At 36.7% G+C, this 27,545-nt stretch overlaps 1 protein-coding gene across 5 annotated transcripts in view; it reads right to left on the reverse strand.

Moving 5' to 3' along the window:
• Window positions 1–21,896, reverse strand: part of LOC138715434 (tudor domain-containing protein 5-like) — a 136,814-nt gene extending 114,918 nt beyond the window's left edge. For 3 of the 5 annotated variants that reach the window (XM_069848336.1, XM_069848334.1, XM_069848335.1), the window contains exons 1-2: window positions 21,750–21,896; window positions 14,846–15,070 (exon numbers count right to left, since the gene is read on the reverse strand). In XM_069848336.1, the coding sequence (XP_069704437.1) occupies window positions 14,846–15,070; window positions 21,750–21,857 (333 nt within the window). In that variant the 5' untranslated portion in view covers window positions 21,858–21,896. The other 2 variants (XM_069848333.1, XM_069848332.1) reach the window with 2 other exon arrangements.
• Between the last annotated feature and the right edge of the window lie 5,649 nt (window positions 21,897–27,545).

Here is a 27,545-nt window from a genome sequence, read left to right on the forward strand (position 1 = left end):
CATTCTCATCCTTGATCACGTTTACTCTTGGCTGATATCCGTTCTTAAATTCCTTTATACCCTTATATAAATCTCGAATGTTTTTATTCTTACTATTTGTTTCTACCTCATTCAGTTTTTCCTTCAAGTAACCTCTCTTTTTATTCCTACGTGTACGACTTGCTTCCTGTCTTTCATTGAAATAATTATCTCTCTTCTCCTCAACTGGATCCTGTAAGAATTTCAATTTTGCCTGTTTCCTTCTTTCTACTACCATGCAACAATCTTCATCAAACCACGGTTTCTTTTTCTTAGTTTCATAATAACCTATGCTCTGCTCAGCTGCAATTTTGATACTATCTCTGATATTTTCCCACACGCTATTAACATCTAATTCTTTCTCAACTTCGTCAGAACTTTCTAAAGTGGCAAACCTATTCGAAATTTCGACCTGATAATTTTGCTTAGCTTCCTCGTCCTTTAATTTCAAAATATTGAATTTAGTAATATTAACTTGTTGCTCTACTAGCTTGGCTACTGATAATCTTTCTCTTAATTCTCCAATCACCAAATAATGGTCAGAATTACAGTCTGCACTTCTGCAAGTTCGAATATCTACTATACTAGTATGTCTCCGTTTATCTATCAAGATGTGATCTATTTGGTTGTGTGTCAATCCATCTGGAGAAGTCCAAGTATATTTTGTGAAGTGCAAGACAATGAATAAGACGACCTACTGGCCAAGCATGGAACTACTATCCAATGCTATGGCATCTCAAAGTATAAACGGGCTCTAAAGAACAACCTAACGAAGGATTTATTAGGAGCATGGAGATCTAAACCAGCTATGAGACAGACCAAACTTCTCATTGGAGAACCAAAACTTAATGTAACGCGCCATGCCGTGGTGATACGGACCCACAATACATGGGCTTCTTAAGCATGCTCTTCAATTTTCATGCTTTGCATTTGTCCGTTTTGGAGGATTTGAAATATTGTGTTCTTCCATATTTGTTACTAGAAACAGGTGCAATATTCCTTTTGTTGCAATAGTAGTCACAATAGTGTTCATATCAAGTTGTTACTGAGTATTTCAGTAACAGATATTCTTTATTAGGGTTGTCCTTATGCCTGTAGCAGCTCTTGTTCCGAGGAAGGAAGAAAATATGTTCATTCACTGCTGTCACGGACTAACAAAAATTATTGAAGTAATTCTTATGTTTTCTCTTTTCATCAGGAAATGGTGTGCTGATACCACTCTTTTCATTACAAGTTGTTCAACATTATCCCTATTAAGTCCATGAATAGTAAGAAACAATGTCTTTCAGACATCAATTACTTCGCTTCCACATTCCAGATTTAAGCAGTATTTTACAGTTTGACTAGGGCAGCGTTTCTCAAACTTTTTTGAAGTGGGGACCACTTTTTTAAGTCAGAACAGTTCTGCAGACCACCTTACTCTTGTTCCCTTCGAAAGCAAATTTATCATTTTTGTAGCATATTTTAATATCAATGTAGTTATATTTTAAAATAGAATTAATTAATTAAAATGAATTTAATTAATTATATATTATTAACTAATTAAGCTTATGTTAATCGAAGAAAATTCATTTTTGTTTCTTTAATAAGGCTATTAGAGTTAGGATAATCTTTAACTTATTAACCAAAAAAAAATAAATAAATGTTGGTACTCATATTAATCAGATGGATGAGCCTTCCGATTCTTGTACAGTTGTTCTATATTTGGATGTATGCTGGTAAGCTTAAGTCAGAGATCATCACATACATCGAGTCGATTTTGGTACTTTGCTTTTATTAGAGTTAGTGATGAAAACCCTTTCTCACACAGATATGTAGAAGCAAACTGAATCATAATCTCTAAAGCACCATTGTACAGTTCACTATATTCTCTTTCCACTTGTGATGAGGTCCAGAAATTAACCATACCTTCCGCTTGGAATTTCATTTTAAGTCTGGTCTCATTTGAGAGTTCAATTACTTGTTCTCTTTCACTCAATGAAAGTTTCTTAGTTTCAATATCGCAAAGAAAGTGATCACAAACCCATGAAAATTCGTCATATTTACTTGGAAAATAAGTTTAAAATTGTGTACAGTATGCGACCATTTCAATGTGCAGACTGAGTGTCGGCAAAACTATTAAGAAAGTCATAAACACATGAAAAGGGTTTGGTCCTCTTATGAATTCGGGTGGTCCCTGGCTGAATTACAGGGGCGGCGCCAGATGTTCAGTGAAAAGATGGCGAGAAACACCACGTTCATAGTACTTTAAATCCCTCTTTTGTTGTTGAGAGTAGAGTGGGAAGTCAGTAGACGGATAGGGTAATAAATTTCATAAAATATCAGTACTGAGAGAAAAAGTGAAAGGCAATTGCCATGTGTCATTTCCAAACTCTGAGATTTTCAGCTATAGAGTGATACACAATTCGTTTGAATTTTATTTTTTCTTCTGCCTTTTTTGAAGGACCACAAGGGCAGATCTCGAGGACCATAGGTGATCCGCGGACCATAGTTTGAGAAACGCTGGACTAGGGTGACCAGATTCACATCAATAAAAAGAGTAGACAAAGCTTCAAAAAGGAGGACATTGTTCGAAAAAAAAAAAAAGGACACAAAAATGTGTTTAGGTTTATTATACTTTAAATTACGTCAATATCTATTTTATTACAAAATATTTACAGTACAGATTTAGGCTTAAATCATACTTAAAAAGTATATTAATATCTACTTTATTACAAAATAACTATGAAAAAACTTAATAATTATGATTTTACAGTTAGCTACATATGAAAGTCAAGGGAACTACAAATATTAAAGACGACATATCTATTTAGATTTAGATTTAGACCTATATTATACTTAAAATTATGTCAATATCTATTTTATTACAGCATACTTATAAAACTTAATAATATAAAATAATACAGAATGATTTTACAGTAAGCTTACATATGAAAGCAATGACCATAACAAGTTGGAGCAAAGAGAGTTATGATAATTGATAAAGAGTATATTTTGTCGATGCTGTAAACATCTACAGGAAAATTACTTGAGAAAGGCATCAAATCAGATAATTTCAAAATATCAGGCATACAAATTATGAAAAGGAGGACATTTCTTGATTTTTTAAAAATCCACCCATACCCCGGACAAAGGCCTAAAATGTTTTTTATTAGGTTATTTTACGATGCTTTATCAACATCTTAGGTTATTTAGCATCTGAATGAGATGAAGGTGATAATGCCAGTGAAATGAGTCCGGGGTCCAGCACCGAAAGTTACCCAGCAAAAGACCTAAAAAGGAGGACATATTCGGACAAAAGGGGACATCTGGTTACCCTAAGTTTGACTGCTTTCCTTGAATAGGCGTTGTACACCTTCTTTTATTTGGAGAAACACAAATAAGTCCAACAATGTAAGTATTCTGTTCATCATAAGAACCCAATTTCCAAAATTTAATAAATATTATTTTCCTTTTTTTCTCACTATATTTGTCAGAACATTTCACTGGACATCTGAAATCTAGACCCGCTTCTTTGTTTTTAATTATTTCACCTTTTCCTTTGTATTATCTTTACTATTTTTTCACTAGATGATGTTTGCTTCCATTACATTTACATTTCCTACTTCTCATCCCCATATCAGATTGCACATTCACTGGTCAACATGATTTTTGTCTCATGAGTACCAATAGTTGTACTTAATTCAGTTTTTTTATCTTGTTTTCAAATATGTATTCGGAATTTCTCCATCACCCACAGTTTTTTTTTTTAATTTCAACTTCAATTTTTATAAAATAAATGTTTCTTCGTCAATTTGTCCATTGTCAAATAAAAGCTCCTAGAGCATTATTGGAACCAATGGTACCATTGCTACTGTTGTACAGGTTCACACATGTACAGACCACCACCTGCTGAATACGCATCCTCAGACATGTACAGACATGCACAAACGTGAACTGGTGTAGCACATATTCATCAGAATGATGCTAGTTGTGAGATAGCAGTGTACCAGTAAACACGTCATTGTGAATGCTTTGTGTGTTCGAATTATTGTGTATTACATATTGCAAATTTAATTCAACAATATGTGACTTTTTATTTCTAACTTTAACCACACACCTGTCAACAATGGGTATCCACTCAAAACAGTAACAAAGTAATCGTTACTGCACTCCACAGAACGGCAATGACAATTCCGTGTATTATTGAGAAGAACAACAATGTACTCCTAATTTCAACTAATGTTCCCAAAGCACTATGTACAAAACAAAACTGTCAGTTCTCAGTTCACAGTTCGTTTGCCTTGGCTAGTTCCTCTAGCTCACTCACTCAAGTTCACGGTACATCGAACCCCAAGCCTTCCAGATAAAGTTCACTGTACTTCGAACCCAAGACTTCCACATGCGTTGCCTTCGCCAGGACGCTGCCACAGTTACTCACTCAAGTTCACTGCACCTCGAACTCAGATCCACTGGATACGTCTCCGCTAACTAGCTCTCTCGCAGCTCACTGACTAACTACTCACACACACTCACCCCTTTTATTTATTAAATCGCACGTTCTCGAACCTTTGGTTCGGTTCATGTGGCTTTGCGAAACTTCCAGAGGGACACGTTTCTAGATGTCCCCCCCACCCCCGCTTCCTCTGCTCTGCGTTGCCCTGCGCCTTCCCTTGCACTAGATGTGTGCACAACTTCCGAGGCAACCAGATCTTCCAAAATGGCGCCACAATATTTACAAATTTATTTCTTTTAATTAGTCGCTAGTTACAAAATGCCTAGAGTTTGTTTAAATCATTCTAACAACTTTTGTTATATAATATGTAGTGAAGTGACGCTCAAGTCTCAAAGGCGAAACCTTACTCCATTAACGAAAAAGCGTTATGAACTTTATTTTGGGTGTAAAGTGGGGTATCAAACAAGGGCCTGGGCCCCACATATCTGTTGTTTATCATGTTCTAGGCTTCTCACTGTGGCACACGTCACATGCCATTTGCTATCCCTATGATTTGGAGGGAACGCAGATCACTCCTCTGACTGTTATTTCTGCTTAACAAACATATCTTCGAAAAATATTGGCGTGTAAGAGGTCAAATGACTTTATTGTCAAATGCCAGGTATTAGAAAACAACAACAACATTAAAGGGATTACGTCAAAATCAAAACTTACAGTGGTGTATCGTAACTTGCAATCTGCAATGAAACCAGCTCCATACTGCGAAGAATTGCCCATATCAAAGCCTCCAGAACATGCGACATTAGATGAAGAGAACTCAGATTCTGATGGAAGTAAGGAAGAAAAAGAAACAGAGTTTGGTGATACAACTTTTGAACAAAGCTGTTCATCTGAGCTTCATTTATTGACTCAAGAAGATCTTACGATCTCATATGAGATTTAAAGTTATCCAAAACACAGTCTGAAATACTTGCTTCCCGGCTAAAAGGATGGAATCTTCTTCAAAAGAATACAAAGATATGTATGTATCATAATCGTCATTCTTAATTTAAAGACCATTTTTTCTGAAGAAAATGGCTTAGTGTTTTGTAATGACAATTCTTCTCTTATGGAGACATTTGGTATTGAATATAACCTAACAAAATGGCACTTGTTCATTGATTCCTCTAAAACTTGTTCATTGATTCCTCTAAAGTTAGTTTAAAAGCTGTGCTTCTGCATAATGGCATTAAATTCCCATCAGAACCTATGGCTCACTCTGCTAGTATGAAAGAAACATATCAAAAATTTAAATTTATATTGGAAAAGCTTTGCACAACAATAAAACAAAAGCCTAAATTTAATTTCTCATATTCCTCAATAAAACACTTGATCACTACAAAATTTTCTCATTCATATCTACAAGAAATAGAATCAAATGCTAAAGACAAAAAATGGATTACACTACTTTCCAACCCAGATATAATCCCCCAGAGACCAAGGAAAACAGCAGTTACAGCTTTCAGACTATTGACAAATCATGACTGTCTAGTAAGTCATCTCTACAGAATAGGTATCTCAGCTTCACCAATATGTGTCCTGTGTAATGATCCAGCAGAAATTAATGAAGATCACTTGAAGACCTGTGAAGCATTAAGATCAGAAGAAACTACAGTTCAAAAGTATTGGAAAGCACGACTGCTAATGGCTTCATTGCCAGATGCAAGGCACTAGACAACAACAACATATTGGAAAAGCTTCAATATGTAGTGTATGAATGGAATATTTATGGTGATTTGAAGGTAACTGCACTTATTCTTGGTTTGCAGCTTGGTTACACAAGGTACTGTTGTTTTTTGTCACTGGGATTGTAGGGACAGAAAAAACCATTACATTAGAAAAAAGTGGCCTAAATGCGAATCATTCACTCCTAGACAAAAAAATGCGAAATATGACGCATTGTGTAATCCTAAAAATGTGTATCTACCTCCGTTACATATCAAATAGGATTAATAAAGAATTTCATCAAAGCCATGGACAATGCTCCTGGTTTCATGTACTTAAAACAGAAGTTTCCTAAAATTAGTGAAGCAAAAATTAAAGAAGGGATATTTGTGGGTCCACAAATACGATCACTAATGCATGATGAAAAGTTTGAGGAACTATTGAATCCACTGGAGAAAGCAGCGTGGCAAGTATTCAAAAAAGTTACTCACAGTTTTTTGGGAAATCGAAAGGCAGAAAATTACAGTGATATTGTCAACAATCTTATAACATCTTATAAACATTTGGGTTGTAATATGTCCTTAAAAGTACACTTCCTGCACTCGCATCTAGATTTCTTCCCGGAAAATCTTGGCGCAGTGAGCAATGAGCATGGGGAACACTTTCATCAGGAGATTTCAGCTATGGAAAAGGGATATCAAGGCAAATGGAATCCTAATATGCTGGCCAATTATTGTTGGACCATCGAGAGGGATGTTCCACAGGTGAAATATAGCAGAAAATTGGGCAAAAACGTATTACGGCGAATGCCAGTATGGGAAATTATCCCCACCCGCGCCGCTCGGCACCTCGCTCGCATGCTCTCTCTCTCTACTGTCTCTCTCTACTATTTGCCCCGCTCCGATGGATCACTGCCTACCGCAATTCAATACGCATTAGACAATACGCATTAGACAATATGCATTAGACAACTGTCCACAACCACAATGCAATACGCATTAGACAATACGCATTAGACAACTGTCCACAACATGTACTATTAACACAACACAACACAACACAATGTAATGTGGTTTTCATTAAACAACACTCACCTGTTAACTTTGCACTGTCCTCGAAGTAACCTGGACAATTTCAGGAAGAAGTACACGTCTTTGGTATGGCTCATCACTATACGTGGTTACGTCTGTACCCGAAGCTGGACACGGACACAATGAAGCTCCGTTAACACTTATGCCACCCCCGTAGTCAACCCCTACCAAGCTACATTCACAAGCCCGCCAGTTTCTACCCACGCCATTCGGTCATTGTCCCCCTGCGCCATTCCATCATTGTCTCCCGTTATGAATCCTTGCAACAATCCTTGGACAATACTGCAAGATGTTATAGGCCCTGCTAACACGTGGCCGAAATGGATACGAAAGTTATTTTGGACGAAAAACTTGCACTATAAGCAAAGGTTCAAACTTGCCCTTTTCACTTTCGCGAATGGCACTTCACTTCCCCTATTACTCCAGACTCTCAGATTCACTAAAGCATTACAACCGAAACACGAGAGGCATTACATTTCCCTCTACGCGAGACTGGAAACTGATGCGGAATTCAGATCTCGCTATTAAACTTTCGACTTGATTTTGCATAGAGTCGTAAGTTTGAGAGATGAAGTTTAGGAGTACATCATGCTCCAACACCAAACTGCCCTTTTCAGGGCAACAAAATACATATTAAGACATATCCAACAACACACATTGCATTTCTACAATACATTATGGCAGTTCCCTTAAACATAAATAGATTCATTTTCCCTTCTACCCCCAACTCGTCTCGGTAGCCGAGAGGTCTAAAGCGTGAACAAAAAGCGTGCGTTTAGGTTTAGTTACGAACTTTCTCGGATCGAATCTCCCCCCCTGCGAAGTCGTAAGAAAAAAAAAAGAGAGAGACATGAAGGAAGGAACAAAGAAGAAGAGGCTGGAAAGAGAGGGAGAGAGAGGAGAGACAGACAGGACAAAGTTCCTCTTTTGCTTCGTAGATGTCGTTACTCTTTTTGTTCCACTTCCCTACACTAGATGTCACCCCACCCTAAACCCCTATTTCCACTCTTTCCCGCTAGGGTGTGTGGTGAGCTTGTAGGGGAAAAGTGGAAAGGGGACGTGGGCGGAGCTTTGCACTCGCCGTATTACGTTTTTCCCGAAAATTGTCATTTCTTACTTTCTAGGTGAGTCAGAATGTTTGAATATTGTGTAGTTAAGAGTGTAGAAAATATTAAAATGTTTGAAGTTATAAACGCCTGTCTCTCAGAAACCTTGCGTGATGGGGGGGGGGGGGGGGAATATCATATTTGAATTCAGGAGAAAAAATACTATCAGAATCACATATTTTTCTTTCTGAGACAAAAAAAAATTCCTTTCTTGTTCCTCAGAATTATTAGTTCCTGACTCTGGTTCTAAAACCTAAAAATAATAGGTTAATATCAGTTATTGATGTATTTTCATACTTGCAATTTAAATCCAAAATAATATATCCATATAATACAAGTCTCCATCACTTATGTCATTACTTACCTGTACCATCACATGATCTATATCATTCACGGTACTATCGGTTTGTACATCATCTTTCCTTGGTAAAGATTCACTATTAACATTGTAAACCTCTTCAGCAGAGCTCTTATCAGAAAATTCATCATTATTTGTCACAAATAACTTCCTTCGCGTCCACACCTGTGGAGTAATGGTCAGCGCGTCTGGCTGCGAAACCAGGTGGCCCGGGTTCGAATCCCGGTCGGGGCAAGTTACCTGGTTGAGGTTTTTTCCGGGGTTTTTCCTCAACCCAATACGAGCAAATGCTGGGTAACTTTCGGTGCTGGACCCCGGACTCATTTCACCGGCATTATCACCTTCATATCATTCAGACACTAAATAACCTAGATGTTGATACAGCATCGTAAAATAACCCAATAGAGAGACTTCCTTCGCAAATCACTTTGTTGCTTATTATTATAGAGAAGAGGTCATTACCAAGTTTCATATGAAATGACGAACATTTTCACAAAATTCCATCTATTGGTGTGAATACTATTAAATTCAATTTTATGAATGCAAAGTCCAAGGATAGCGTATCTTAACTAAAGTACAGTAACTAAAACCACTTTTCTCTACATCCAGCACCTTAAATTTGTACATTTCTCTTTTTAGTGCCATGTGGGCAGAAGAATCTTTACAGAATCTACTAATGGAATATAATTTATGTTGCTTTATCAATGGGGTGAGCTTCCCTCTCTTTTCGCTATATTTCACACAAACATTTTTTTCTGTCATGATGGATCTACAAATACTGGAAGCTCTCCAGATACAAACTGTTTGTAATTTGTGAGCTTAAGAAGTATAACACTCAATATGTTTTTTTTTAACCCACAAATCAAGTAACAGGATTGAACAGAATATCATATTGCCTTTGAGAAGCAACACTGTTTTCAAAGTTAATGTTCACAAATCACTGAATAATCACCACTTGCTATGATTGTTATGGATCTCTACTTCGTCCACCAGGCAGGCTATCAATAACAATACAAAGGGATATTTCGTTTTTCATGGCAAAAACTCGTATCTAAAAAAGTACAAATGTCTTACACTTAACTAATGTTGCAATACTAAATACTACACAACTAAATACAGTAACACATTTTATTTTCTCTTTGTATTGAAACAATTCAAAGCTACATTTTGGAATTCACCACATGAAACATTTGGGATCAAATGAACAATTTTATGCATCAGATTCGAAAGCTAACCACAGAAATACACCAAAAATAATTGTTAACGTTCCCAGATATCCCCTAGTGTAACAAAAATGTTCCTGCTCCGGGGTTCGATCCCAGGTGGTGACGGATTTTTTTCTCGTTTCCAAACTTTCAGAACGGCTCCGAGATTCACTCAGCCTCCTATAAAATTGAGTACCGGGTCTTTCCCGGGGGTAAAAGGCAGTCAGAGCGGGTGCCGACCACACCACCTCATTCTAGTGCCGAGGTCATGGAAAGCATGGGGCTCTACCTCCATGCCCCCCCCCCCCAAGTGCCTTCATGGCATGTTACAGGGATACCTTTACCTTTACCTCCATCATCACAGCTGCTGCTAATGCTGATCAGTGTCGAGTGGATTTGGTTGTGTAAAATGAGCCCACCAAGTAGGGGATCCTTCCTACCCTTCCAATATTTTGTTCAGCTGAAGACGAAGGTAGACCCAGCCTTCAAAATATTTAGAAGCCCTATATTCAACACCAACAATGGAAGAAGCATACATAATACTTCTGTAAATTCACCACTGCTTTCTACCTGATTCAAAGTCCCCCCACTCCACCCCCTTCTTTTTTGCACTGGGAAGGTAAATAATGAAAAACCAACATCCAATCATCTATTGCCTTGTATCTGTTTCCTGCCTTGCAGCAAGCAAATTTACAAACTGGAAATGCTTTTTTCAATATTACTAATTTCACAATTTGTTGGATCTGTAGGCAACAGAGCAAGGAAAATTCTGCAAATACCTGCTCCACTAAGTGCCAGAATAATAATACTTCTCTTCAATTGATTTCTCTCTTTTTTAAGGAACACATTACACATTTGTTTTGACAATTAAAACCGACTATTTTTATTTTGTGATACGTGAACTGAAATTTCTAAGTTGTTGAAATAATTATCTATAACAGACTGAATTAAATGGAAAGAGATTTTAAGCAAAAACGACCACCACCACTGCCACCGCCACCGCCCCTGCCATTGCCACCACCACTACTACTACTATAATAGCATTACAGCCCAATCTCGAGCATAGCTTCCTCACACATGCTTGAAATCAGTTTTTAAGAAAATGAAGTTTTATATAATGAACTTTCTACACACACAGTCGACAATATTAATAAAAGTAAGGGAGACTGGGGAGGTTTGACCATAGGGGAGGTTTGACCCATCTCTATAATTTGAAATCCCGCCATTTTTATCTCTGCTATTTGTCATGGTTCTCTTTGCTTTTAATGTCAGAGGTAATATTTATGCTCATCAAGGCAGTGAAACCAAGAACAGCTGAGATTCTACTTCCTGTTTGATTTGTTGCTTGCTGATGTTGGTTTGATGCTCTTGTTTATAAGAATCCAAGTAAGTAATTGCAATCTTAATGGTAATAGTGATAGTTACATTTGATTCTACATCCTTTTAGGTTCAATTTCATATATTTATTGTGTAGTTTTCTTTATTATTAAGTATATAAATATTTTAGTATATACAAAAAGTCCCATGAGGGAGGTTTGACCCAAAATTGCAGGGAGGTGTGACCCATGTTATGGTGTGTGATTTCATAACATTTTTTTTATTTCTTAATAGGATGCCTTTCAAGTGGAAACCTACTGAAAATCCAAGGAAGAAAGTAGATCCAGGAGTAATGAAAGCTGCTGTAAAGCGTGTCCTCGATGATAATGTGAGCATTTGAGCAGCTGCAGTTGAATATGAAGTTGATAGGAAGACTTTAGGGAGGTATGTTACTAAAGTAAAGGAAGGAAATGAAACAGCTTTCAAGGCAGACCACAACAGCTCTCAGATTTTTAGTTCAGAAGAGGAAAATGATTTAGAAAAGTACCTTCTAACAGCAGCTAGGTTGAATTATGGTCTTACTCCTAAAGAGTTGCGAAGATTTGCTTATGAATATGCAGTCGCTAGAGGTAAACCAATCGGTGATAATTGGAAGAGAAACAATCAAGCCAGTTATGATTGGGAGAGAGGATTCATGCATCGTCACCCAAGACTGTCACTGCGGAATCCCCAGGGAAAAAGTCTAGGGAGAGGGACAGCCTTTAACCCAACAAGTGTAGGCGAGTTCTTCCAGAATCTTCGTTCTGTGTATCACACCAATAAATTTGGCCCAGAATCAATTTACAATCTGGATGAAACTGGGGTAACAAATGTACAGAAACCTGGCAAGGTAATTGCACCAAAAGGGGAAAACAGGTCTCAAAAATGACATCCGCTGAGAGGGGGACACTTGTTACACTTTGCTGTGCAGTAAGTGCAACAGGAAATGCTGTTCCACCATTCTTTGTCTATCCAAGACAGAGATTAAATGATAAAATGATTGATGGTGCTCCTGTGGGTTCTTGTGCTGGTGTTAGTCCAAGTGGGTGGATGACTGGAGAGACCTTTGTTCATTACTGGGAACACTTTATCAAACACACAAAGTGCTCTAAAGAACGTCCTGTGCTTGTCATCTTAGACAACCATGAATCTCACGTAACACCACAGACACTTCAGATCGCTAAGGACAATGGTATCACACTAATAACATTGCCACCCCACACAAGCCATAAAACTCAACCACTTGATAGAACTGTATTTGGGCCCTTCAAAACTGTTTACAATCAAGCTATTGATGACTTCATGACCACTCATCCAGGAGAGACTGCAACTATCTACCAGATCCCAAAATTTGTTGGAAATGCATTTCCTGTTTCTTTCACTCCTGCCAATATAATCAGTGGCTTTAAATGCACTGGGATCTGGCCATTTGATTCCACTATTTTCAATTCTACTGATTTTATGAGCTCATATGTAACTTATCGACCAAGTCCTGCCAGTGAAGATGCAGCAGCCATAAGCAAAGAACCCCATCCAACACTGATTACCCAGCCAAGTTGTAGTGGAATTTCACCAGAACAAGTAAGACCTTTCCCGAAAGCTGGTCCAAAGAAAAGTAAAAATGGCCGCAAAAGGGTTGTTAGTCGTGTGTTGACAGACACACCTGTCAAAGCAGCTATTGAGAAAGAGTACGAAGAACGCGTCAATAGGAAGAGAAATCAGGCTACCCTTCCTTCCAAAACTATTAGGAAAATATTTCCTAATGACTGTGAGGACTCTGTATCAATTGAAAAGGAGAGGAAAAAGAGAAGAGAATCTCACTTTACTCCTACGGCTGATGAGGACGAGGCTTCTGAAAATATAACTGATGATGACGACTGCGAGGAGGTGAATAATGAAGATTGGGGAGTGATGTCTGCTAAAAGTGGTGATTTCGTCTTGGTTAAGTTCTGCACCAAGTCGACAGCATGCCATTATGTTGGAAAAGTTATACAGATCAGAGAATATGAGTGTAAAGTGAAATTCATGCGGCGCTACCGATTCAGGTCAGACTGCTTTGTGTATCCTGATGTTGAAGACACTAGTTATGTGCCATTTGAAGATATGAAAATTCTTCCAAAACCAGTTTTTCAAGATGGAACTGAAAGAATGTCTTCAAAACTTAGGTTCTCAGTGAGATTTATTAATTTAAATGTGCGTTAAGTGAAAACAGTGCTATTTCTCAGTGGAACTTTCACTATTTTCTATATTTTTATAATATTTGTGTTTGGTACTTTTGTTAGAAATAGTGTTCTTTGTATTCATGTTCCTAATTTATTTAAATATTGCAGACTTGTACTGTTTTGTAGGCTTGGGTCAAACCTCCCAACATGTGGGCCAAACCTCCCTTATGCGGGGAGGTTTGACCCAGAAAGTAGTATAATTAAAAAACATATATGAAATTTAATACATTAAGAATAGGCTGTTCTGTAATTTACCATATATGTCTGAGATCTTAGTCTATCTAATGGTATGTTTTCATCACCTCTAAGGAAATTTATTTTTGGAAATAAAAATAAAATAAAAATAATGGGTCAAACCTCCCCAGGCTCCCTTACAACTGCATTAATTCATAAACATAATTCAAATCTACTATGTAATAAGAACATATTAATATATTAATACAGAAGACATTTCAGTATTTGTGCTACTACTATATTAAAACAAGATCCTAAAATAATGAAATAATTGATTCAATTTGATTATTTCACAGCATATTAATAAGAAAAACAGTTTCTATTTAAGTTTCCAATATGATGCAACAACTGTGTAATGTAAAGTTATTGCACAGTTCAAAATAGTTGGGAGTGGTAAATTCAAATTAATGACTGATGTTCAAAAATGCTCTATTTTACTGCATACCGTATACTTTTTGAGAGAGTGAGGTGGGGAGGAAAGGAGAAGAAAGAAAGGTATCAAAAGAGGAGAGATAAAGAAATTCAATTTAAGATAACATAATAACAAATTACTTCATATAAAATAAAGGGAAAATTATAATTCAGTGTAATACTAAAATTATATGTAACTCTACCAGGTGAGTTTTGGATCAGGTCAATGTCACATCACAAGAACATCTTTGGGCAAGACAATTTCTTGTAATGATGATCCCAACAAAAATAAGACTTGCACAAGATATTTCCTAGCCTCATTAAGAGACTTAATATTAGTTATTACCAATGAACAAGTAATGTGTAATCCCACTACATTATAAATAAGGCAGTGCTGAATTACATTAAAAAAAGATTTACATGTTTAAACAAACGCAACAGGTTAGCAGTAATCCAATCAAGAATTTGTGTCACCTTAACATTGAATACAGAATTTTTAAATGGTTTAGTATAAACAAAGTTGCGCAATATGCAGTGCATCCACAGCTGAGAGACAGCAGGTCTTAGGTGGGTGAGGTGCAAGGATGGCTTGAAAACGTGCAAATGGGTATAAACACATGCAATTTAGTTCTATAAGGCCAAGAAACGTTTATTATTCAAGCAGTTATTGTAGTAGTTAAAAGCATAAAAAATTCAATGACTTACCTCATGATCTACAGATGAGACAACAGCAATGAGAGTCTTTTCTGACACCATTTCAAGAAACCGCTTATTGACTGCACAGGGCCATTTTTTCCCATCACCAGCTGGTATTAAATTTGCCAAACTAGCCTGGATTGCCTGCATTGGAAACGCTCCGAAGTCCTGGTGCATAAAACGCAAATCTTTCTTTTTTACTCTGCTTGTTGTTCCATAATCAACAAATAGCACCTGAAAAGGAAGAGAAATCATTCTAATTTTACAAGAAAAGATATAATTTAGTGATAGGCCTCTGGGGTGGAGGGAGAGAAGTTACAATGCTTGTATATCAAAAGCAAGATTTTATTACAAAAATATAACAATGTGATATGGAAATGTCACAAATGTACTATTTCTTAATTTAAGTTTAATCAACAACGCGTCTTTTAATTAGCTTTCTTTTTTACTAAATGGCAGGTATTTGACTGTTCTTCATTCATTCATATGAAACTAGTTGTATAGACCAATTTACAGACAGAGTCGTTGCACAGGGTGCACCATAGGAGGCTGGTCTACACTACTCCTGTGATGAGATAAGATACTTACTTCTTACTTCTTAATACGTCCAACTATAAGCTAATTACACAATGTCCACTGTAAATCTAATATGCAATTTTCCAGAGCTGTGGATTGGTGAGAATTTCATATAACGAGTGGTTTTTCATTCTTTCCTGCAGTTTATTGTTGGTGTTATTACATTGAAGTAGGATGTGTTCTATTGTTTCTTCTTCTGTTAAACATTCTTTTACACAATGATGATTCTGATAATTTAAAGTGATACAGATAAGTTTCCTTAACAAGGTGTCCAATTCTAGTCCGTGCAGCAAAAGTTAGTACCTGTCTGGAAAAATCACAGTAGATTTTAATATTGTTGGGTTGTTTCAAAATTTTCCATAGTGCTCTTCCTGTTTGTCCACTTTACCAATCTTCTGTCTATTGCTTATTTACATGTTATGAATATTATTTATTGTTCTGTCAAGGGAAACTGTAGATTGTGATATTGGTAAAAGGTATGTTGCAGATTTTGCTATTTCAACTGCTATCTCATTACCTTGCACTCCACAGTGACCTGGTATCCATTGACAGGTTATATATTCACCATTTTTAGAAAGCATATTTATTAATTGCACAATAGGTATAACTATGAAAGCATAAGCAGTTGGTGTATATTTGGTTATTGTTTGAAGGGCTGTTTTTGAGTCTGTAAATATGCAGATCTGTCTATAATGAGAAGCTTTGCAGTATTGGAGAGGTGCATCAATAGCAAGTAACTCTGTGTCAAGGCTTGAAACAGAAGAGCATCGGATGACGTATTTTTCGTGTGTTGATGGGATGTAGAATCCAGCTCCAGACTTGCCTTCTTCAGATAATGATCCATCTGTAAGTATATATGTTGTTTTCTAATGCCAGGCATCTGACAATAAAGTCATTTGACCTCTTGCACTCCAATATTTTTCAAAGATATTGTCATGGTTAGCCACTGACGCACAGATTTTGAGATGTTCCGAATCCATTTCTTGATTTGAGTTGCACAATGGACAGTTAGGAGACTGATATATTCCAATTCTATGTAGATGCTTGGCCAAACAGTCATGGCCTGTTGCCAATCTAAATGCAGCTACAGACGATTTGCGTGGTAAATCGGGAATTAACTGTGGATTATGATGCAGAGAGTTCCATTTTTTCCCTTGAGATTGTGTTATCAAATTTTGTTTGTTGAAGTCTAAGTATGTAGATTTAATAAATCTTTTCACAGAGGAATTCGTAGATTTAGTAACAGGTCTGTAAGTAGCAGTGCTGCCCTTCTTTCCTAAAGCATCTGCATTCTCGTTTCCAAGGATTCCACAATGGGATGGTATCCATTGGAATACAATTCTTTTATTGAGTGTCATTAGCTTCGAGGCTAGGGGTTCATTTCCCTTTCCTTCCTACCCTTCCTACTTTTCTCTTCCTAGTGCTGACCTGCTATGGCACTAAAATCGTCCTCCAGTGGCTTAAGGAGGTAAAGTTGATCAACAAGATCTCCCAACTAGGTCCAGTGGACCCGTCGACCAACAGCAGGTGTGGTCCTCCAGACATTCTGGGGGTTGTGTGTGAACGAAGTAGCCACCAAAACATTAAAATATAGTGTTCACTTAAATCGGCTACAACTTGCCATTTTCTCTCCAATATGAAATGAGTACCATTAAGGTAAAATTATCCGGAGGTAAAATAGTCTCCCAACGGATCTCCGGGCGGGGACTACTTTAATGGTACAGAATCAACTAAACATCTTACAATGGAATGCTGGTGGTATAACATCACCTAAGAAGACTGAACTAGCTAAAATAACAATGGCCAACACCTCCCTAGGACTTATGAATCCAAATATCTTGGAGTTATTTTCGATAGTAAGTTAACATGGAACAACCATTTGAAATATATTTCTGAAAAAGCTCGTAAAAGATTCTCCCTTCTGAAAAGACTAGCAGGAAAGAAATGGGGTTGCTCTAGAAATACTTTGAACACTACATACAAAATGTTTATACAGCCAGTGCTGACGTACTGTGGAGAAATTTTAATTACTTCACCTTTCATAAACGAAATAGAATATGTTCAAAACCAAGCTCTCAGACTCATTACTGGTTGAATCAAAACAACTCCAATAGATTCTATGAGATTCCTCACTAATATTAAAAGCATCAAAATGATGATAGAAGAAAAAGCACTGATTCAATATGAAAAACTTATCAGATTACCAGGAAACAATTGGCATTCATACAGTCCTCTCCACAGATTAAAAACTCAAAAAAGTTTCATATCCATGGTTCAAGCATTAAAACAGAAAATCAACGTCCCAAATTTAAAAGAAAACTTACGAATTAAACCAAACCCTTTAACACAATTAAATATAGAGTATAATCTAAATTTAACACAAGAAATACTGAAATCAGAAGTAAACACTGAAATAATGAAACAATTGTCTTTAGAGACAATTAATATTAGGTATCCTCCACAAAAATGGCTTCATTTATACACCGATGGATCCTTGATCTCCAGGGAGCAAGATGCCGGTGCAGGTGTTACGTGTTGTCTCTTCTCACTTTATAGATCTCTTGGATATGGAACAACAAGTTTTGATGGAGAAATCACTGCAATAAGTGAAAGTCTCAAGAATCTTCTCTGCCACATCAATAAATTTAAAAATGCAGTTATATTGTCAGACTCCAAAGCAGCTATTCTATCAATAGTCTCTAGACACACACCTTCATCTCAAATAGCAAAAATAAATGTATATATATATATATATATATATATATATATATATATATGTATATATATATCCTGTGTACCCTTCATATATGATGATCACTTTCGTATATATATATATATATATATATATACTTTAAGGGGGCTCATACACCAAGAAACCATGATCGGGCATGCATTGTAGCATAAGTTCAATATCTCCAACACTATTTGCAATAACAATGTGAAATTTTGGACATAAGACGTATACACTTGGGGCTTGAAATGTGCGTAACAATGTGATCACTTTCGTATATATATATATATATATATATATATATATATATATACGAAAGTGATCATCATATATGAAGGGTACACAGGAAAAACGATTAAGGTCCATCAAAAATCGAAATTGAGTTAATAATACCATATTATAGTGGAAAGGAAGTACTATCATGTGGTCTAGCTAGTAATAAGAAATAATCGTTCTTGACATTCCACTACGTCAATTTCTATTAAATACACACATAAGAAAGTATTAAATGCTTAAACTTTAAAATTCGTTTTTCTCGAAATTTTCTAAAATGGACCTTGATCGTTATTCCTGTGTACCCTTCATATTTCGTGATCAATTATTTCAAGTACTTCTGTCTTTAATATTTCACAGATGGTTCGTTTTGTATTGTTGCTTGGTAGAGATAGAAAGGCTCTTGGTTTCTTCCATTCTGAGGGAGGTATGTCATGAGTCACTGGGATCTTTGCTATGCTGTTTGTGTTCATTATGGTGGGTGCTTGACTGGTTGCATATTTGAAGGACTGCTTTGGAGCTTTGGGGTCTGGATTCAACGCATGTAGTGGATGATGTGGTGATGTTAATTAGTTTTTTTTTTGTAATTTTATGAATATTCTTTTTTTTTATGTGGTAGATAAGAGATTCAACATTTATTTCAATTTCCATAGAGTTAATAGGCATTGTTTTGGATCATCCTACGTGATGAGATGAGGTGATGATCTGTTGGAATGCCACAGGGGAACCGGAGCTCCTGGAGAAAACCTCTGTGTTACTGGACAACAGACTTGCCTAACATAAGTTATAAATCAAGGGTACCGGTACATCGGAAATCGAACCCAGGTCTACAGGATTATAAGTCCAGTGCTCTAGTCACTAGATCACTGTAGCGGCTATGTTTAATTAAACAGTCAATTTGAAAAGCATAGAAGCTGTGTCCATACTGTTGCAGAGTACTGGAAAATATTGGTCATTAAATAATATAAATTACAATAGCTCGTTAAAAGGAAACATTACAAATTAAAATACAAATCATTCCCCACCACATTAAATTAAAGAACACGTCAACAGTATAAAAAGCTATATAGGTTAACCACTTTAAGGGGGCTCATACACCAAGAAACCATGATCGGGCATGCATTGTAGCATAAGTTCAATATCTCCAACACTATTTGCAATAACAATGTGAAATTTTGGACATAAGACGTATACACTTGGGGCTTGAAATGTGCGTAAAAGTTATTGTAATATGGCAAATATGAAGGTTGATATTAAAAAATTAAAATTGTTTATTTTTCAGTATGCCGGTTGTTCTAAGAAACATGATTTCTTGCAAAGGGTCAATCTGATTAGTGTAATCTTTTTTTTTTATTCATAGCTGACACTATAAACTAGAGGATAAACCATCAATGAATATTGTGGTAAGCCTGATATCATTTTCAGGGATTTTAAAATTTTAGTATCAAATTATTTTCATTTTTTCACATCATGTTCACAAGTGAAATGATCTTTTGTTGCAAATACATCTGACTATTTGGGTTTATCCTCTAGAACACACAAAAAACTATGTGTGTGCAAAATTTCATGCAGTTTGGACCATTACTTTCAGAGATATTGTGTTTTTTGTGTTGAAAATATTAAGTTATGGAAAAATGACTTTGAAAATTCAACATGCATTCCAACTTACATATAAGTTTAAAAAGCTCCTGCAGCGTATGTTGTACCCTCCTTTGTGATGTTTTTGCCATGTTCTTCAAGCATTAGCCTCCTCCTGATCCTTCTTGCCTCCTTAGTGGATTCACGAAGCCACTTTTCAGCATATTTTACACGAAGGATGTCACGTTGTCTGAGAGCAGTCTCTGCAAACTTTTCCACTGTCACATCCAAGTGCTTAAGCACTTGTAATCTGCTGATATTTCCTTCATTAAATGTAGCCACAGCATCAGCAGCAGCTACTTTCACCACTTTGTACCCACAGTTTGTGTTTTTAGGGCAAATAGACCACACTTTATTGTTAAAAGATTCATTTGGATTTTGCGTTGAGACACCTTTTAGAAGGTCTGTGGCTACTAAATCTTTGAATATAGGCTTAATTTCTGTCATGACAGCCATTGGAATAGGATGGGGATGTCTGTAGGTTTTTTCAACACCTGCTTGTGCTCGACGATATCCACACCATGATTCTCTTCCTGAAGGGCACATAGAATGTAAAGGTTCAGAATCCGTTGATACTTCGTGGTACCAAATAGCCCATATTGACTTCCTCATGTCTTCAATATTCCCCTTATTTCCCCTTATGGCATTGCCATAATAAACTTGCAGCTTATCTATAACAGAATCAGTGAGACGACCAGCACCACCAATACCTTTCCCATCAGCTAATTTTTTTCCTAACAACTTTTTCTTTAAATTTCTAAGTCTGGTGCCCATTCTTTTCTGTACATGGCCCACGCATTCCACCTTCTGGATATCTACTTGTGGTCCATAGGGCATGGAGTCATGTACAGCTTTAAAACTTTTTGTATCACCATCCCCTAAGTATTCAACATACTTTACATCATATTTTCTCTCAGAGCGATTGAAAATATCTTGCAATCCACAACACTCCATACTGGCAGCACTACCTTGGTGATTTGCTGTACACAGGGGGGCATGTTTTTTCATCCAATCTTCATACTGAGGACCTTTCTTTGGACCTTCCCATTTCTTACAAGTTCTGCAATATGATGACTTCACCTTCACATCGATTACTTTCCCTGACTCTGCCCCAATTACAGACACAATACCATAACGTGACAAATGACCACGGGTTTCCCATGACCCATCTCCAGAGATGGAGATTTCACGCTTTTCAGGTTCTGATGTAAGCTTAATTTCATCTTCTACAGCCCTCTTCATTGACTGTTTTGCCACTAACTTAGAAGCGCTTAGAATTCTGTTCACAATTAGAGCATACGTAGTCTGTTTGACTGGTGGAGGCAGGTCCATGAGGCCACAAAATAACTGAATACTAGTCAAGCCTTGTCCAAGACATCTCATGGCATACACTATCCTTCTATTAATTTCAGAAACATTATTGTTTCTATTAGGACTACTATAGAATTGTCGTTTATCAACACAAACACTGCATTCAAATTTAAAAGTGCTGGCTAAACCCTGAACTGAAGTTTCTACTAATGTTATTTCATCATGGCATATTTTACAAGACACATTATCACTAATTGCACTTATAAGTGTAGGAATATGAATAATTCTATAACCCACAGCTACATTATTTACGGAATGAACTTGTGCATCTGTATTTGACATAACCTCCAAGTCCAATCGAAGTTTCTTAGCAGAAGAACTTACAGGGGATTCAGAATTCTGAATAGTATTTTCTTCTTTCTTCTTTATTGTGAATTGATTTCCTTGGAAATGCCTCTTTTTACGTCGTGCAACGCTTCCCTTTTTGCCCATTTTACACCACACAATAACACAATTTCGAAGCACGTGGGAATGTATACAAACAAAAGTAACATAAACAGAGTATACCAACTTATGAACTTCAATTCCATGGTTACTAGAGTATCTCCATGGCATCTAGAACATGATTGATAAAATGTTAAGAACAAAAAACTACTGATTCTGACAGCTAACGCCACGCCCACCTGATGCACATACTGGCATTTAAACTTCTATATCTCCAATATATGACCGAATTTCAGTATAAAAATTTAGGGTTATGTTCAGAAAGGTGTGTTCTTTCATATGAGACTAAAAAGAAAAAATCGAAAATTTTGACACTGGTATTAAGAGGCATTAAGAGGCAAGATGTTAACAAATTTTATTCCCATAGTTTTCAAACTTTTCAGTGCTTTGGAAGTGTGACAATATTTAAAACTCAACTCAACTCCTGAAAAAACACTTTAAAATTAATGTATGGACTGTTTCTACGCCCATATACAAATTTTTCATACACCACTTGTATACTGTCAGTCTTACTAAGGAACATTATAGCCAGACGTTTGAGATGGGCAGGGCATGTAGCACGTATGGGTGAATCCAGAAATGCATATAGAGTGTTAGTTGGGAGGCCAGAGGGAAAAAGACCTTTAGGGAGGTCGAGATGTAGATGGGAAGATAATATTAAAATGGATTTGAGGGAGGTGGGATATGATGATTTTTTTTAGTAGGTTATTTTACGACTCTTTATCAACATCTCAGATTATTTAGCGTCTGAATGAGATGAAGGTGATAATGCCAGTGAAATAAGTCCGGGGTCCAGCACCGAAAGTTACCCAGCATTTGCTCATCTTGGTTGAGGGAAAATCCCGGAAAAAACCTCAACCAGGTAACTTGCCCCGACCGGGAATCGATCTCGGGCCACCTGGTTTCGCGGCTAGACGCACTAACCGTTACTCCACAGGTGTGGACGGGGATATGATGATAGAGAATGGATTAATCTTGCTCAGGATAGGGACCAATGGCGGGCTTATGTGAGGGCGGCAATGAACCTTCGGGTTCCTTAAAAGCCAGTAGGTAAGTATATAGACCAGGGGTTTTCAAACTTTTGCTGTCATGGATCTCCTGAGTTTAGGAAAGCAGCTCACGCCTCCCCTCTCGACAATTAACTTTTAATATGCAATAATGAGAGACAAAAATGTCTTTCATGTGCTTATTTACTTCGGAATATGTATTATAGTTCTTTCTTGTGTTAAATTCTATAGTACCTGGTTAACATTTTTCGGTCTGTTAACCAGATATTATAGAATTTAACACAAAAAAGACATATAATACATATTCCGAAGTGATATAGTGTTAAAAGTTGTGTAATCAAGATGTATAATCAAGCTTATTTACTGTTGATACACAGAAATATGAAATATGAGTTATTAAATTTAAAAAAATATAAATTTTTAATATTTATCACTTGCTGTTAATTCACTTAACGATGGAAGAATCACAAACCACAGTAAAAACAGATGTCATTACTGGCATAATGTTCAGCCAAGTCAGTGGGATGTATGAGCTTGCTTGGTTTCACACAGTTTATCAAATCTGGGTTCAAATTTTGAAATGGCAAGGTGAATCTCATTCTGAAGATTTATTCTTGATCTACATTTGGACTCGATCACTGTCATGGGTGAAAATCCAGTTTCACAAAGATAAGACGTTGCGAAAGGCAGCAGAATGTGCAGGACCTTCTTACTTAATCCTGGAGTTATTCATTCATCACGGAGCTCCAAAATTCAAGCAGTTTTGGAGAAAAAAATATCACCTTCACTGTGTTGTCTAATAAAAGCTCAATAAGCTTCTCCTCTTCTGCTGTGGTGAAATGTGATGGAGGATCTGTGTTGAATGGATCCCTAATCCAGTTGTGCTCTGTGTCCTGTGGAAAATACTTTTCGAAGTGGACATGAAGTTGAGACAAATGCTGTACAAACACAGATTTGATTTCTTTATTTAATAATTGTAGTTCTGTTTCTTCTAATAACACGCTCAATGTAGGAAAACAATCAGCAATGTGTTCTTCTTCACTCTTCCTCTTCCAAAGCAATAACTTCCTTTTGAAAGCTGACACGTTTTCTGAAAGATGTAGAATGTTGTTTCATTCCCTTTTAGAGATACATTCAGGATATTTAGTTTCTGAAAAATATCAGAAAGGTATGCCAACTTGTGGATGAAGTCATTATCAATTAATTTTTCGGCATAGGCATGATTTTCTTCTGTAAGGTATGAGTGCAGTTCCTGTTTCAGTTAAAAAACACGGGAGATTACATTACCACGGGACAACCAACACGAGTTGCAATAATACAGAAGACAAGTGTACTCAGCTCCCATATCAACACACATTTGTGAAAAAAATCTAACTTTTTTGGGCCCGACTTTTGATGCAGTTTACAATTGTTATTGCGACTGACAATACGTCATGTAACTCATTCCTGAGGTTCCTTGCAGCAAGGGACTCCCTGTGAATAATGAAGTGGGTCCACAATGCATCAGGCGCTTTCTTACAGATAAGAGCTATAACATCCTGACATGGCACGAGCACCATTTGTACATACGTATTTCAACACATTTGTTCCATTTGTAATATGCATGAGAAGAAAATTTATAGCAGTGCCATAAAGGAAACTTTTATTCCTGTGTCGGTTTTTCAACAGGCAATATTGTTCGTCAGTAATAATCGAAAGTACAGTGTGGGTGAAGAGTTTACTAAAAGGCTGTAACCATATCTATTATAAAGACCTAATTTGTCGTGGTTCTGTAGAAGGGTCGTGGAGGTTTACAAAATATTAGACATGCTTTTCCCTTGTCAATTCATGAATTTCTCAACATTAAGTAAAAAGGAGTTTTAAACATGACCCTTATTCCCTAAAACATAACTAAACGAAGAAATGTGTTTGTAACATATTTGAGAGATCTGTCTTGTAAAAGACTTGCGTTTTTTTTTTACCAAATGAAGTTTTTTTTCCATGAACTTGTCGACAATTCCAAACAACTCGTCTGCTGTTGTGCCGAGTGTTATACTACTTTCACAAAATAGAAGATCTTAAAAAAATGTATTGTTTTCGGTTATGAATCTCGCATACCAGATCAAGTACACATCACTGTTGCTAACAGTTGCCTCATCCAATTGGAGAGCAAATTCCTTCCCCCCCCCCCAAGTTATTTAATTAATTGCTCCTGTATATCAACAGCCAGGTCAGCTATTCTATGACTGATCATGCTATCGGACAAAGATACTTCTCAGTTGTTTAGCAGCAGATTCACCAATCATAATCGAGACCATATCAATTGCTGAAGGCAGAATCAGTTCTTCGGCTATGGTATGGGGTTTCTTGCAATGTGCCATACAATACGCTACTTGTACGAAAGTAATAATGATCTTTTGGACACAGACACTTCTTGAGAAAATAAACTTTTATGTCATTTTATTTCCGTTCCTTTACAGGAAAAGTACTGTCGATCCTTACCTTGCAAACTGCTGTGTACAGTCTCAAAATGTCGCCTCAGCTTATTAGATAGCATACTGTCTGCTGCCAAAACTTTAAGACAAATGCCACATTGAGGTCTTTCTTCATTACCAACAGTAGTACAGATGAAACCGAAGTCCAAATACCTCTCGTCATATTTAATGTACTTTGGTTTTGGTTTCTCGAAAACACTAGGTTCAGCCTTGTCCAGTTCATGTTTCATGTTTCTTGACTTTCTCAATCAATTGAACAGCTTTTGCTTTCTTTGGAGGCAGAAATCACTGTGCTTTCGTTGTTCTAACTGCTGTTTTGTCTCTGTTATGTAGAAATGGATCCAGGTTTCATCAGTCGTCACAAACTGTTACTGCTCATGCATTCATTATAATTTTCTTTATAGTAATGCCAATTATAATTGGAGGGTTTGGCAATTGATTAGTACCACTAATATTAGGAGCTCCTAGACTTCAACAAACAAAATTTGATAATACAATCTCAAGGGAAAAAATGGAACTTTCTGCATCATAATCCACAGTTAATTTCCGATTTATCACGAAAATCGTCTGTAGCTGCATTTAGATTGGCAACAGGCCATGACTGTTTGGCCAAACACCTGCATAGAATTTGAATATATCAGTCCCCTAACTGCCCATTGTGCAACTCAAACCAAGAAATGGATTCGGAACACCTCAAAATCTGTGCTTCAGTGGCTGGCCATAATATCTTTGAAAAATATTGGAGTGCAAGAGGTCAAATGACTTTATTGTCAAATGCCTGGCATTAGAAAACAACAACATATTAGGAGCTCCAGATATAGCATTTCCACGAATGAACAATATGAGATTCTGATTATTACCACCCTCATTAACTTTATTACTAGCTAGTAGAATAGTAGAAAGAGGTGCAGGTTAACAGTGTATCCATCATTAGCAAGAGGTATTGCACATGATGGAGTATCAGTTATTCCATTATCATAATTATATTATCAAAAATTATTATAATAATAGCAAAAATCAGGCTAATTTTTTTCAAATCGAACCAGACAATCCCTCGAAATTAGACAGAGGACATGCTTTGTTCCAGGATTAACAAACACGGAACCCAACTTGTGGAGAACTTGGACATTCCGAAGACATTGACTAAGATGTGGCACACCCATTCATTCAATTGAGATACGCATAATCTCACTAAATTCCCGCACTTTCAGTTGATGGTCATCCAACACTACTGTATATCGGGGATTTTTCTGAAATTTCTCCACTTCTTGCTGTTACTGGTCGACCACTGCAGGGGTCGTCTTCCACATTCTTTCGACCATGTTTAAATAGTGCCACCCATCTTTTCGCAGTCGAAAATGCTGCAGCAGATTCCCTAGTATAACATCCATGTCTGCTTTAATTTCTGTCAAATTCATTCCCTTTTTACGAAATATTTAATGACAGCACAAAGCTCGACATTTTCCGTTTTTGCCAATCTGTTCGGTGTACTTATTTCAAAATTAAACTACACAAAATGTAGTCAACAGAAAATCATGATTTTCAGTGCTTCAACTAATGTAAAATGGTCACTAACAATGGCGGCATTGTTAACATGTTTTCAATGTCATCTGCGTGTCAAATCACGGATTTTTCAAATGCACCTCATAAAGAAATAGTAAGCTGCTTCATATGTGGCAAAATAATTAGGAAGTATTATACTGGGACACCCGAAGCAAAATAGAGTAAAACCTATCAAGCCATGGGAAACAACAATAATTAAGAAGTATTGAATGCTGCAGCACTACAAGAGCATACTTGCTCACACAGTTTCTACAGACAAAAGAATAGCCATATTTTAGAGTAATGTATAAGAAGACAACCCATGTGGAGGAATATTTTTTTTAAAGTCAATCAATAAAAAATGAAAGCAAAAAAAGAAGGAACTACATCAACAAATCAACAATGTAGCAATGGACTCTGCTGTTTCCTATTATTGCCAAACTGTACCTGCAGTATTTTGAACATCAGACTCAGCTATTTCTTGTTACATAGACGACACCTTCGTGGTCTGGCCACATGGACAAGATTTCAGTTTACCATGGAGGTGGAGTCCAATAGTTCATTTTCATTCTTGAATATTCATATTTATAACAAATTAGATGGTACTCTTGAACATGATGTACAGTATATAGGCACTGTGCATGGGTCTCAAA

The sequence above is a fragment of the Periplaneta americana genome, chromosome 15 (genome assembly GCF_040183065.1).
Source record: "Periplaneta americana isolate PAMFEO1 chromosome 15, P.americana_PAMFEO1_priV1, whole genome shotgun sequence".
Lineage (NCBI taxonomy): Eukaryota > Metazoa > Arthropoda > Insecta > Blattodea > Blattidae > Periplaneta > Periplaneta americana.